Source organism: Solea senegalensis, linkage group LG2 (genome assembly GCF_019176455.1).
Source record: "Solea senegalensis isolate Sse05_10M linkage group LG2, IFAPA_SoseM_1, whole genome shotgun sequence".
In the NCBI taxonomy this organism is placed as follows: Eukaryota; Metazoa; Chordata; class Actinopteri; order Pleuronectiformes; family Soleidae; genus Solea; species Solea senegalensis.
In genome coordinates this window covers 19,472,145-19,485,724 of record NC_058022.1, presented here as the reverse complement: position 1 = coordinate 19,485,724, position 13,580 = coordinate 19,472,145, and the positions used below count along the sequence as shown (strand labels likewise).

Sequence of the window (13,580 nt, the reverse complement as noted above, 5' to 3'; positions counted from 1 at the left end):
ATGTATGTTCCATTCTTTCTGGAAACTACTTAAATACAGCCTACATACTATACCTGTGTAGTTTAGGGTTCTCGCATCTGAACAACGTTCAGTTAGCCACTTATGCAACTAACAGGAAATTTATAAAGAAAAAGAAAATCTCTTGTCAAGCCACAAGTAGTTTACATTATTGTTATATGAGGTTCAACTGTAGCAATGAGCCAATAAGGCAGGGAAGGCAAAGGCCCTTTGAGAGGATCTAAACAAAGACAACTGTAAAACATTCAAATCAAAACATGAGCTGTGAATCCAGTTAACCTTTTTTTTTATTTTCCACACAGACATGTGAAAAGCATTTTGATAAGAAACACAACATTGGTTTATTTACAAGATACTGCAGCAGGCACTTCAACATCAATCAGCTTCTATCGTCAGATATTTTAATCAATCAATTTAATGAATTTTAATGAGCTGGTTAATCTGCTTGTAATCAAATTAACCAGCTCATTAAAATTCAAAAATAATTGTGGTCCATGTGGACTGTTAAGGCAAAGGCACCTCTTCATATACAATCTGCACATAGGGAGGTTTCATGGGTAGATGCCAGTACTCAAAGTTGTAGTAGAGGTAGAAGCTCTTGTCCAACACAACCTTTTTATAAGCCTCCAACAGACTAATAGCAAAGTCTATAAATGACTGATGTGGCCTGAATGTGTGATAAAATTTACGGATGTCTACAGCCAGATTCTTCAGAGCAGGCTGACTGAATATAGCGCTGTCATTGCCGAGGTACGTGGGCTCACCGCTGTATAGGTAGATCTTGGTGTAGTTAGTTTGTGATCGGCTAGACAGTTCGGCTCCAAGCTCAGCTAGTTTCCGGTATGTGCGATGGACAAACTGGGAGCAGTCGTAAGAATCAAACCACATGGTGGCATTAGGCCCAGGGTCAGAGCGAACTGTCCATGTCTCGTAATAAATCCCAGTCACGTTGTCGTCTTGGACCCACTGGGCCATGTCATTGAACTGACTCCCTGAAAGGTAAAAAAGAAAATCATGGTGATAAAGCTACATTTGAAAATGAAATTATCCCTTCGTCCGACAGATTTCTCAATCTAATTCACTATTTGTGGGTCTGGGGAGGTTGTAGCTTTTTGCCGAATGCATTTGTGAGAAGGGTTGGCAGTCTTCGTGGTTACACCGGCTGAGCTGCATGTTTTAGTTGGAGGAAACATCTTAGCGCAAATGAAACAAAGTCAAACCCATAATCTTATTTCCACTGATAGACAACTTATCCATTGTGTAATTATGTATTTGAAGAGACAACACCAAGAGAGACAAATCATTAAAATATAAAACATCTGTGTATCAAGAAAAAAAACATTTTGTGATATAAACTATACAGTAGATCAATGGCCAGTTTAACAGAAGCGAACACCACTGCCTTTTCAGCCTTTTTTTTTTTTTAAGAATAAACAGACAATTCACAAACACCTACAAAAGGACAAGGCCGCTATTTTCCTTGACTTCTCTAACCTATAGTTATTGTTCTGCCCCAGCTTTTTCATTAAAAAACAACCCCGATTGTATTGATCTTAAAAGTGTTGCAAAAGTACAGTTTTAATTCTTTGGTAGTCTGAATTGTTTGATTCAGCACATAGGACTAAACAGCACACATTGATATATTCAGCTGTGGATTAATACACTCCTGTGACCATGGATGCTAAATTCTTACCAGTTATTTCTGCTATTTTCTCCAGTGTGCCATTCTGTGACCAGTGTAAATCATCGATGCCTTCGAAGAAACAGGCCGCACCCTGGTTGCACCAGAAAGGTGCGTACAATTCGGGTCGGAGGTGAGGGAAGGTGCAGTTACCCAGCTGAAACAGCTCGTACCATTCCATGGTGTAGTTGGCCCCCGTCTCTGAACTGCTGAACCCAATTGCATCGTGCATGATGTGCTGTGAATCACCCAGAAATATTACATTGGCTTTCGGAGTGGGGCAAGTATGTGCAGTTGTGTTTCTATGAATAAATGTAGCCCTGCTCTAATTCAGTACCTATCTGTGTTTTATGTAACATGTTTCAACATGAGCACACAGTTACAACACAAGGAATATCTGTCCTAACAATGGCTATTTAATCCCACACAAACTATATTTTATTGTGCATGAGGTAAAAAAAATATACAACAAAATGACATACAGTGATAGATCATCAAAATAAATATCTGTAAATCAAGACATGTTTTTGTGATAATGTTGTAAAGGCTTACTTTATTTTGAAGTTTTATCTGACCTATTATTGTTTCACTTTTTTTTTTTACTTATTCATCTTTCTTCATTGTTATCAACTTGATTTTTATGTTACTGCAACTGTTCACTACTTCTCATTACAAAATTTAATGTGTTTTTATATTTTCAGACCAATTACATTTTAATGACTGGTTTTACACGCTTAATGTGCACCGAGTAATCGCTGTAGCAAACCTTTGGTTCATTTCCAAAATGTCATTCACATGCACTTTGCATGAAACTCAGTAATGAGTCCAAAAGCTCAACAACCACTGAAGAGCCATATACTTACAAATTTTCCAAGCAAATCTCCAAACTTGAATTCCCACACAGGTGTTTGCAGTCTATAGACTGAGATTACATCAGTGTCTCTCATGTAGGGAATCCGTCCATCCTGGTCTCCAGTGGGACAGAACGGGTAGAGAGCTTCACAGTAGGAGTCCACGTCAGGACGATGGTCAAACCGTCTGGGGGTGACATGAGAAATACAGCAGACTGTTCCAAAGGTTTTCCATTAACATAGTTATGATCACATGCATCCTGTCTCATTATCTTGTAAAGGCTCTAGAGGAGAGCAAATAAAACATGCATGCAATATATTTTTTCCCCTCCAGTAAGGCCGATTACACTCCCATAATCAGTACAAAAATGTCTGTAAGAACTAAGCCCAATTAAATAGTTAAATTATTAAACTGAAAACGTCCTATAATTAAACACAAAACGCTTCTTTCTTTCTTTCTTTTTTGCTGTGTTTCTTATTATATTATGTACAGTATTTTTAATTCTTCTCTTGGTTTTATTTGGAGCAAACCCTGGACAATAATTCAATTTACGATAGATATCTTGATATTATTTTCTTTCTTTCAGCAGCAATATAATAACTCTCTCTATCTATCTCTGTCTATTTATAAGTTTGAATTTGTGAAATGTTTGTTGTCTGTAGTTTTAAACCACTATTAACTAGATCAAACTCGACCAAAATGAACACTTTATGGTGGTAACACCTTTAGTTTCATTGTGTGAAGCTATAATGAACCACACTGTGAACCTGACCTACTCTAAGAAAGAAAAATACTTAATATTAAAAACATTTACCATTGTTGTTTTAGAAGTTGAGTTCCAGCACAAACTCTCCTGTTTCGTCTCAGTCACATGACTCAAACGGTACAGAGATGAAACAACATAGTGATACAAATGAAAAGTTTTAGTGTCTACATACCTGTAGGGAACGGGCCACTCCTGCTGAACGTTACTCCTGAACTGAGCCGCGACATAAAGAAACAGGAGCAGGTTTAAAAACGCGACGCACTCCGAGTGAGTCATGGCGATAAAAAGTCTCAAAACTAGAGAATTAACAGCAGAGGAAGGATGATGGGCTTCCCATGACCCTCACTTCCTTATCAGCGGTCACGTGGTTTTGTTGATGACACGAAAATCACGTGACTAGTCCAAAGAGGAAACTAAAAATGTGGAGGAACACATAACAAGACTGAAAATGAAATACATATTATATATTAATCATATTTTAGAGTCTAATTATTTTTAAAATGTTGAGCTTATTTGTGAAATAAATAAAAAAAAAAAAAACATAATAATACAGATAATACAGATTAATAAAGCAGAAAGGGAGAAAGGAACAGTCTGGGTGTCTGTGAGCTTTACACACAAGATGGCGCTGCAGCTTAGACAAAACAATGTACAACATTTAAAGTGCTGAAGAAGAAGAAGAATAAAGGGGGCGGGGCGTTGTTTTGCATTGACAGATTCAGTTCAGTCCGCCATGCTCACCCTCCTTCACCACAGTGGTCGCAGTTTACTCACACTCAGGACCGTCCATAGCGTGAACAGAGCTCTTTATTCCACAGTCATGGGTAAACGCGTGGCCGTCGTGCTGGCAGGCTGCGGCGTGTATGATGGCAGTGAGATCCACGAGGCCTCCGCTGTTCTGGTTCATCTGAGCAGAGGAGGTGCAAGTGTAAGTCTGATGAACAGCTTTCATATTAAACGTAACTGTTTAATATGTAGTTTTGTATGTGGAAGGAGAGGGACAAACACAAAAGCACTGCTCTAGCTTCAATTCTATGCAACCTGTTTGACAGTTTTCCTTATGTTTTCATTAATTCAGAGCACGCATGTTTATTTTTTACAAAGTTAGTTTGTCGTGCAGCATTAATGGAGGTCAGGTCACATCATAACTGCGGTCAAGCTAGCAGACACTTCAAAATGTGTGCTCATTTTCTCTAGATATTACGGTACCAGTGCTGGCGGAGGACAACATGACGAAGATAATATTATATGGTAGAACACATTTATTAATAGTAATCCATATAATGTTCAGAACATCATCAATATAAATCTCAATATATCAATATAAAAAGACTGGATCTGTGTTAATTACATGTTTTTGAAGTGGTTAAATTGTACAGTTTTGAAAACATCTTACAGGGAACATCATCCCTATTATCATTAAGTATTCATAGTTGCTACTTTAAATATCGTGAGAAAATAAAAGGAAAATTCAGCTCCATGAAGAAACAAATTTCTTTTGCTGGACTATGGATTGCTCCAAAACTGCAAAGCAACAGTACCTAGTATCTCTACTAGTAGAACAAGTGTTAATAATTACACAAGTACTAAGTGCGGTAACATGAGAAAAATTGTCTACTGTATGTAGTCCATATCAGGAAATCAGGAAATATTAAGTCGTTTTTATGCCACACGGTAAAAACACTAAAATATATAATATTATTGTTTAATGTGGGTCCATGTGGGTATCAACACTCCACACAATACAATCCAGATTATCTACCGAGCACTACCAGAACAGGGGCGTCCCTGTCTATCTTCAAGAAACACTTGAAGACCCAACTCTTCCAAAAGCATCTTCTGTCCTAGCACTTACCTTACCCCCTCTTCCTGCACTGGATCCACTTCTGCACTCTCACCCTCTATCAGTCCACTGTTCCTATCTTGTTGATTTCTTTTCAAGACTTATTCCTCTTTTGCAAGTCGCTTTGGATAAATGCTTAAATGTACTGTAAATGTATATTAATGTCATTTGGTGCAGATCCCCATGATAGGCTGTGTCATCTGGTGGGAGGCATGACCTCCACTGAGTTTCCTTTTAGTAAAGTTATGTTTCATCACCTGCAGGTAAACATGTTTGCTCCCAACGTGGATCAGATGCATGTGGTAAATCATCTGAAAGGCGAACCATCTCAGGAGAAGAGGAACGTGTTGGTGGAGAGTGCGAGGCTGGCCCGTGGAAACATCCAGGACCTGTCAAAACTCACGGTCAAGGACCATGATGCTGTTATTTTCCCAGGTGTGCTCATATAACAACATCATACATACACGGTCTCTATGTCTTTACATCCAGCATTGATTTGTGTTAATATTGTTTCAGTGTTAGTTGATGTTTCAATTTTTGACAGGTGGTTTTGGGGCAGCGAAAAACCTGTGTACGTGGGCAGTGCAGGGGAAGGACTGCTCTGTTAACGATGAGGTCAAGGCTGCACTGCAGGCGTTTCACAGTGAGGGCAAACCCATCGGCCTCTGCTGCATCTCACCTGTCCTGGCTGCCAAAGTGTTTGCTGGTTGTGAGGTCACCGTCGGCATTGAGAACAACGACAAGTGAGTCTATGATATTGAAGCACGCCTAATGTGTCTTTTCTTTTTATAGATCTAAGGTTTTTACTTTTAATTTACTCCCAGGTTAAATAGTGAGATGTGGGAATTATGTTTAAGAGAGGTTTTATAGGGCAAGATACATGAGCTGTTAACAATTGGTGTGTTTCCACCAGCCTGTTTTTAAAAAGCATTTTCAATCTGCACGTTAAAACAACTGAATGAAACCAGAACATTTTTAATTAAAGTTTTGACGCTCAAGGGAGGTTGAAACACTGGGGCATCGATAATGGAAACAGTTTAACTGAGGACAAAATTAGAAATCACAGGACTGAAACTTTTTTCCTTCTGCATTCTGCTGTTCTGAAAAAATGACGACAAGAATGTATGCAAGTGGTGAGAGGAGGAACTTGTGGACTGATGAGGGAAACGCAACATTACACGACGTAGTGCAATTATGAACTGAAGCAGCAATGAAATGTCACCATATACAGTTTATCAACAGCTATTGGTGCTCTTTATTGCACCCATTTAACCTTCAGTGGTGACTTGGACCTTTGTGCCACCTAGTGTTTATCTCGATAAACCTTTTTTTTTTTTTTACAACAGTTGATGGAAACACAGATGAATGCAGTTTCTTTTATTGAATCTTTGAAAAGTTCGTTAAATTCTGCGCTACACTTAAATTCATGTTTCAATCAACTTTTATTTTGATTTATTTAGGAGAAAAGAAAAAGTCACTATTATTATTTCAGAAAACTCTGTTTTCTCTCACAGTAAAGACACACTTCCTAGTTCAGTTTTAACTTTCAAAAGTTGTCTGCGCACTTTTTATTTTTGTTTTACTCTTTCTGATATAAGATCATGGCCGACCTGTTGCCTTGTTTACATCCAGTCTGATAATTTAATTAAAAATGTATTTTTCCTGAGCTATGTTGCCATATTCTCAAATGCTTAGAATGTTTTTTCTGATTAAATTGCGTCGATAAAAGGTGAAGAAAAAACACACTTCTGTTCTAATGAATGAACTAATGATCTTGCATCTTCCAGAATATTTCCAACACTATTAAAGCCGCTGCTTTAGCAGACCTGAGGTCTTACAATCGAAAAACACAGATGCATCCTCTGATCCCAGATAACAAAAGCATTTTACTGACATAAAGGTCACGAAAACAATATTATTTTAATTGCTTCCAAGAAACTTTAAAAACAGACTAATTGGCAGAGAGACATCTATTGCAGTCGAAAAACTGTACAGTTTCACAACTCTGACTTATTCATCTCCTGTATTACAATCAGGGAAGAAGTTAAATACATTTTTCATATTAAAGCTGAAATATTTAGGGCAAAATTGATATCAATTTCTTCTGAAATTAGACAAAATATATAATTTATTAGACCTGGTCAGAACAAGGGCCTTTCTGCATGAAGTTTGCATTTTCTCCCTGTGTGTGTGTGTGGGGGGGTTTTCTCCAGTTTCTCCAGCTTCCTCCCACGGTCCAAAAACATGTGTTAGGGTAAAATTGGACACTCTACATTGACCGTAGGTCTGAGTGTGAGAGTGAATGTTGTTTGTTGTTTGTGGTCCTGCGATGTGATGGACTGGCAATCACCTTTCACCCTATGTCAGCTGAGACTGGCACAGCTCCCCCTGCGACCCTCATGTGGAGGATTAAGTGGTAGAAAATGGATGGATGGTATAATTCTTTAAGCTATCATGTATTTGGGCTTTTTCAACTAAAGAGCATGATATCAGCAGATATCATCAGTCACCTAAAAGAGGCCTTAGAAAAAAGAGAGGACAGGAAGCATAATGACAAGAAAAAAGTATATATAATGTTAACTTGCTTTTTTTAACAGTGTAATCATATTGATATCCAATGAAAAAAAGAGCTAAGTTGGGCTAAACCTGAACTTTCCTGTGTCAGCAAAAGTTTTATCCAATTCACTAACGGTTCTTTGGTCCTGCTTCCTCTTTTTCCTCACCAGATACCCCGACACAACTGGCACTGCAGCGGCCATCAATGAGCTGGGCTGCAAACACGTAAACAAGGGCGTCAGCGAGAGCCATGTGGACGAGAAGAACAAGCTGGTCACCACCTGCGCCTTCATGTGCAACGCCCCCATCCACGAGATATTTGACGGAATTGGATCGATGGTGCAGGGTGTTTTAAAACTAGCCTGATTCAACTGAACCACTTAGGATGACGCTCCTTTTGGTTCTCCAACAGGCTTTACGTTAGCCCCCTGCTGAACTCATTCAAAGAAAATCAACTATCATCTTGATTAGAAGCACTTCCAGAAGGATATACAGTATGTTTATAGTTGCAAATTGCACTGCATTGGCTAGGTTGTTTTTGTAGGTGTGTCTGCTACTTGACAAAGATCTGTTCATCTTCATTCTGCTTGGTTATATTCAGATGCAGTGGATACGTGTTAAATCAATCAAGTATTAAACAAAATGCAAAGGTTCACTGTTGTTTTACTGATGTTATTTTCACAAAAGTAAAACGGCGAGTATTAAGGCTGATCTTTTGTTTCCAAAACTATCACTTTGTAGCTTTTTTGAGGAGGAGGAGGAGGAGGAAGTTTAAAACCAAACAAAAAGCACTCATGGAAATTCTCTCAGATCCAGAAATGTTTATTTACAGAAAAAGGCAAACAGACTGTGCTTGACTTAAAAAAACCCCCCACAACATCAGTATAATCTATTAGTAGTCAGATATCTGTCTAAATCCTTTAAAACAACAACACATACAGATGATGAATCAATTATCGATATAGCTGGTGATTAAATTAGTAATCAATTAATCATTGCAGTCCTATTTGCAAAGTCTTAAACCCCTATGTATTGCACCACATTAATGTCAGTTTTACACCTATTTACTACATGTGAATTTACTGAACTGTTGCATAGCATGCTAGAAAAAAAAAGACATATACATTCCCCAACCTTCCCCAAGGGAGTAACATCAGTAACTCGGGTCCACAGGAGCCCATATTTGTATATATTCCATCTACTTATCTTGTAATCTAAACACTTAACACCAATTTATACATTTCCGTTGCCTCAGTGATCCACTCTGTCACATATGGTACATTTCACGCAATGCAGCTCTTCTTAATAACATTTTTTGTAACTTAATATAATGAGAGAAAAATGTTTTTAAAGCGACTGTAAAGCGGATGCAGAATTTCTCCTCTTCTAACATTATATATATGTCAGAAAATAGTGGCTGGGAACATGTGAGAAAGGGACTGAAGCTGTAGAGTGAAATTAATTATAAAGTAAAGACTGTCTCTGTAGTTTTCAGTTTAGGATTATTTAGGCATGTCTAAAACACCAGAGCCATCTTCCTCAAATGCTGTAACAGAAAAACACACAGAAAAGCTCTGCCACTTAATTCAAAATCCCTAAAGATGAGCAAGTGAAGTAGAGAAGAAGAACAGGAGGACCAGCAGACTCCTGTTGTGAGGCTGCAGTACCACTGATAGAATAGGGGGGAGACAGAGAGCAGGGCTGTAGCTAAACCAGCTCTGTGTTTGTCCTTAAACTGCAAAAATGTTGCTTCTCTGTTTGTTAAACAAGTGGTTTGTTATCGGAGTGATGAACAGTGACGTTTAGCTGCTTTGTGTTTAAAGCATTTCAGTGTATTTGTGTGTGTTCAAGGTATGTTGTGGGGACACAAAGCAAGTTCTCTCAATGTAAAGTATTACATTTTAAGGTACAGGCATGTATGGTTATGGTTAAAGTTGGTGTTAGGTCAGAAGTAGTTATGGTTAAGGTTAGAGTAAATCTCCAGGAATTGAATGTAAGTCAATGTAATGTCCTCTGAAGAAGATGGCAACCTGACAGACTAGAGTCTCAGAGAATGTGGTTGAATTTTACATGATTGGTAAACTTCATTTTTTAAAACATTTAAATTTGGTAAGGTGGTCAGTGTTGCATTTTCCTGTGGGTTGAAGACATACTTTCTTATCTTTTTACACAGATACTTCAAGTTTGGTCACAGTACCCTGCTGAAACCATGCATGAGAAAGCACTTCTTACGGCCTCATACAATCATGGACTTGCTCCTTCAAATGTTTCTTTTTCTGTATAACTGCTGATGTGGAGTACTCGTCATCGTCAAATATGCATTCAGAATCGAGCATTCACCCACTTTTTCAATGTTATCTATCACATCAATGACTCCTTCCACTCCCTCTGTACTCAACACTGAAGAAGCATTAACACTGAACTTATCCACCAGGTCTTTGTGACTCAGGGGCTTCCTCCAGTGGCCGTAAAAGGTATCACACTTGGCTGTGACAACCCCCTGATGTGTTTCGATCTCAATGTCACAGTACATCTTGTCAAAGCTGGGGTGGTTGTCCTCAGGTGTCTCCAATGTCACTTTGGACAGGAGCTCCCTCAGAGCAGGACGCTTCAGTTGAGCCTCGCTGAAGGAATCCACTGTAACCTTGTTGTCCAACAGTGCGGAGCAGGCATTGAACTGAAATGAGTGCCTGGCCTGGTGCTCTGTGTCTGGTAAAGGGCAATTGATGTACTTGGACGGAGGTACTCGTAGTGTGATGTGCCGGATCTGGCAGAGGTCAAAGTTTGCGGCTGTTTTTTCAAGCTTCCTGCGGGCTGCCAAAGCAGCATCCACAACCCAGTGCATCCCCAAATGAGCAGGGATGCTCTTGACAGCCACATTCTGATCTTCCAGAATCCATTTAAAGCCACTGGAAGAAGAATCTACAAATTTGGAGGGACTATAATCTTTGTAGTAAACCCCAAACCCACAGTCCAGGATGGCTGGATTCCCCTCCAGACCGATCTGGGCCAGCTGAGCAGCCTCCAGGCCTCTGCAAGCTGCATTTCCTATGTGGAGAGGTTTGGTTTGTGTGGCTGCGTTGGCTAAGGGAGCCCCAGCAGAGGAAGCAGCGATCGCCAGAGCATGAGTGCACTGTGTGGGGGACAGACCCAGGAGCTTTGCTGAGGCTGCAGCACTGCCCATCACCCCAACTACACTGGGAGGGTGGAATCTGAGGATGAGGAAGGAGAAGAAACTGGAATATCAGGATACATTCATGTTTAGGGTCATGATGGGAACATTTAGTGGCTGAGTTTTTTGTTTGCTCATTTAAAGGAGCAGTGTGTAAGGCGTAGGGTAGCTGAAATTATTTCTATTTGGCAGATATGACATATAAAATAATTCACATTATATACATTAGGAGCTCTATGGATAGAGCCATATTAGACCACTACTAATTACTAATGGTAAAATGTATTCAGCTGCACTATGCAACATCACCAATAAATGTTGTCTTAAGATGAGGTACTCTTTCATGGCTCCACCATTGGTAAATATGCAGCCATACATTTGCAGAGCTGTCATCAGATAAATTGGCTGAATACGTCGCAGCCTTTATAGAAGCTTACAATAACAAGTGCATAAAACGAAGCTGGGATTTATTTCTCTTGGAAACGGCTGATATATATGTGTGTGTCAGAATAAGGGTTTAATCAGCATCTTAATACTTTACAGAAATGTGAATACAGAAATAGCAGTAAAATTCACCCAGTATCATTATGCCAAAGGACGATAACACCATAGGTAAAAGAATAGACTGAATATATATGATAAAAACTGCCTCATATGAATCCATGTTCCACAGAACTGGTAGGAGTTGATGTGGATCTACTTTAATGCTTGAGGAGGTTTGCAAATTGGTTTACCGTCATTTTATTTATTTTACTGTATATGAATTTGTTTATTTCCTCTGCAGTCATTTTGTGCTGCAGAACAGGTAACATTTGCATATGTCTCACCTTTCAGGGATGTTGTATGCTTCTGTGGAGAATCTCATGAGTCTGCCCTGCACCTCGATACCAATGTTAAAGGCCAACAGCAGGTCTAGACCAGAAGGCCGGCTGGGGAGCGTCTCCGCCAGGGCCAGCACTGCAGGAAGCACAGCCCCCGAGGGATGAGTGGCCGGGTGCCATGTGTCGTCAAAGTCCATGGAGTGAACCTGTGACAGTGTGACGGAAGCAGTGATCAAACAGCACCACACAATGTTGTCTGTCTAAAAATGATAGATTGTGAAGTGTATTGTGCTTTTATTTGACCAAACTTACAGCGATGCCATTGACAAATGCAGCAAATTGAGGAGGCAGAGTTAAGTCTGATTTACCCCACACACTGCTCCTCTCCTCTGATGTGAACAACTGCAACCAGACAAAAGGATATTTGATTCATGAAAAACAGTTAACAACATTAAGCATTTGTGTGCAGTTAAATAGAGATGTGAAGGCAACAAATATCCTGCAACTCAAATTTGATGTTCGGACTGTGAAAAGTATGTGCATCAGTCTATGGGGTGAAATTGTGGAAGTTAGGAGCTGGAGTTAAATCCTTTTTATCCTTCCTTCTAATCCTTTTTCAGTACAACCTTGGCAATCTGATGAAAAAAAGAATTCATTTTCACCAACTATCTAAACACACCTGAGATAAACGTACTTACAATGTTTAAATAATGCGATAATAATTAATCATTACTTTGACACAACAAACATAAGAAGACGTGTTTGTTTTGTTCAGCAAACACAGGCAGAATCACAAATATAGAGAGAAGTAAGAAGAGCTTCAGTGGACAGCATACAGAAGTTGACAAAATGCGTTTGGAATTAAATGTAAGCCAGATCTTTAGTGTTTTCAAACTTTTTTTTGTTTAACCGTGCACTGTACCTGGCTGTGCTTGAGAGCCTTTTTAAAGACATCTGTCCTGGTTCCTATTAACCCGACACCCAGTGTGTCCATAATCATCCTTTTACTTCTGGTTATCACGCCGTCTGTCAGCTGGGCAGTGCTGAGTGAATGAACAGCAGCTCCAAAGCTCTCTGTAATACCCTGGTGAGATACAAAAACAATACCAGTTAGAGTTAGACCAAAACTCAAGACACAAGCATACCCAGAGACCATATACCAAACTATGCTGTAGTTATGTCTTTGAAAAAATGTAATTTTAATATTAAAAATGATATATATGTAACTATGACAAAAAACAAAAAAAAACAACAAACAAAAAAGCCCAGCATTACCTTGCGTAGCATTGCTGAAGCTCTGTTAACCTCAAGGTTGTGATGTTGTTAATGTGAGCGCTTACACTGACGCTACCTGAAAGTATCACCTGTCACAAATTTAAAAAAGGGTTATTATACCTATTCAAACCACACCCCTAATGAGTGTGTGTGTGTTTTTCGTTTGTTATAAGAAATAAGAAAGTTTACTTGCCTTTTCCTAAGGTTTCTGCACTTCAACAACGTTTTCAAGTGACAAAATATCCAAGAACAGAGACACTTATAAGAAGCAGACCAACAAAATTACCAAACTGTGGAAAAACCCACAACAATGAGAAGTGGTAACTTTCACAATGACTGGACATCGCCTTTGATTCTTTTGTCCCAACGTCTTGGTTGACAGTTCACGTGCAAATGTTCAGAATATCTTGGGGTTTTTTATTAAAAAAGACCTGCAGACATTTAACTTCAAATAATAAATAAGTGGGGTTGACTTTGTATGTTTTTGTATGCGCTTCAGAAAATCACAAAATGAAATAGCAATCTTAACAGTGATCCACTGCAGTATTAGCATAATGACATACATGACGATCTTATGGATAAATCAGATGACCTAA

General features: G+C 39.0%; 3 protein-coding genes across 3 annotated transcripts; 1 reads left to right on the top strand and 2 right to left on the bottom strand.

Moving 5' to 3' along the window:
- Window positions 1–287: 287 nt before the first annotated feature.
- Window positions 288–3,698, bottom strand: cln5 (CLN5 intracellular trafficking protein). The gene is made up of 4 exons (XM_044017352.1): window positions 3,490–3,698; window positions 2,563–2,737; window positions 1,712–1,937; window positions 288–1,010 (listed from the first exon to the last, which is right to left on the bottom strand). Exons 1-4 carry the CDS (start codon window positions 3,591–3,593, stop codon window positions 523–525), a joined length of 993 nt encoding a protein of 330 aa, XP_043873287.1. The 5' UTR covers window positions 3,594–3,698; the 3' UTR covers window positions 288–522.
- A 312-nt stretch (window positions 3,699–4,010) lies between these two features.
- On the top strand, window positions 4,011–8,369 carry zgc:162944 (uncharacterized protein LOC569993 homolog). Its single transcript, XM_044049247.1, has 4 exons — window positions 4,011–4,245; window positions 5,424–5,595; window positions 5,705–5,903; window positions 7,887–8,369. The coding sequence occupies exons 1-4, from the start codon at window positions 4,051–4,053 to the stop codon at window positions 8,080–8,082; spliced, it is 762 nt and encodes a 253-aa protein (XP_043905182.1). The 5' UTR covers window positions 4,011–4,050; the 3' UTR covers window positions 8,083–8,369.
- A 1,317-nt stretch (window positions 8,370–9,686) lies between these two features.
- Window positions 9,687–13,072, bottom strand: acod1 (aconitate decarboxylase 1). Its single transcript, XM_044051749.1, has 5 exons — window positions 12,985–13,072; window positions 12,632–12,793; window positions 12,022–12,111; window positions 11,716–11,915; window positions 9,687–10,928 (listed from the first exon to the last, which is right to left on the bottom strand). Exons 1-5 carry the CDS (start codon window positions 12,994–12,996, stop codon window positions 9,977–9,979), a joined length of 1,416 nt encoding a protein of 471 aa, XP_043907684.1. The 5' UTR covers window positions 12,997–13,072; the 3' UTR covers window positions 9,687–9,976.
- Between the last annotated feature and the right edge of the window lie 508 nt (window positions 13,073–13,580).

What these genes read in the sequence shown, in the direction of transcription:
- cln5 (XM_044017352.1), bottom strand. Translation starts at nt 3,593, where the DNA reads ATGACTCACTCGGAGTGCGTCGCGTTTTTAAACCTGCTCCTGTTTCTT. An exon ending in GAGTGGCCCGTTCCCTACAG is followed by an intron (nt 2,738 to 3,489) that starts GTATGTAGACAC and finishes TGTCACCCCCAG; the next exon opens with ACGGTTTGACCATCGTCCTG. An exon ending in GAGATTTGCTTGGAAAATTT is followed by an intron (nt 1,938 to 2,562) that starts GTAAGTATATGG and finishes GGTGATTCACAG; the next exon opens with CACATCATGCACGATGCAAT.
- zgc:162944 (XM_044049247.1), top strand. Translation starts at nt 4,051, where the DNA reads ATGCTCACCCTCCTTCACCACAGTGGTCGCAGTTTACTCACACTCAGG. An exon ending in TGATGCTGTTATTTTCCCAG is followed by an intron (nt 5,596 to 5,704) that starts GTGTGCTCATAT and finishes AATTTTTGACAG; the next exon opens with GTGGTTTTGGGGCAGCGAAA. An exon ending in GGCATTGAGAACAACGACAA is followed by an intron (nt 5,904 to 7,886) that starts GTGAGTCTATGA and finishes TTTCCTCACCAG; the next exon opens with ATACCCCGACACAACTGGCA.
- acod1 (XM_044051749.1), bottom strand. An exon ending in AGGCTCTCAAGCACAGCCAG is followed by an intron (nt 12,112 to 12,631) that starts GTACAGTGCACG and finishes GTCTGGTTGCAG; the next exon opens with TTGTTCACATCAGAGGAGAG. An exon ending in CATTTGTCAATGGCATCGCT is followed by an intron (nt 11,916 to 12,021) that starts GTAAGTTTGGTC and finishes ACACTGTCACAG; the next exon opens with GTTCACTCCATGGACTTTGA.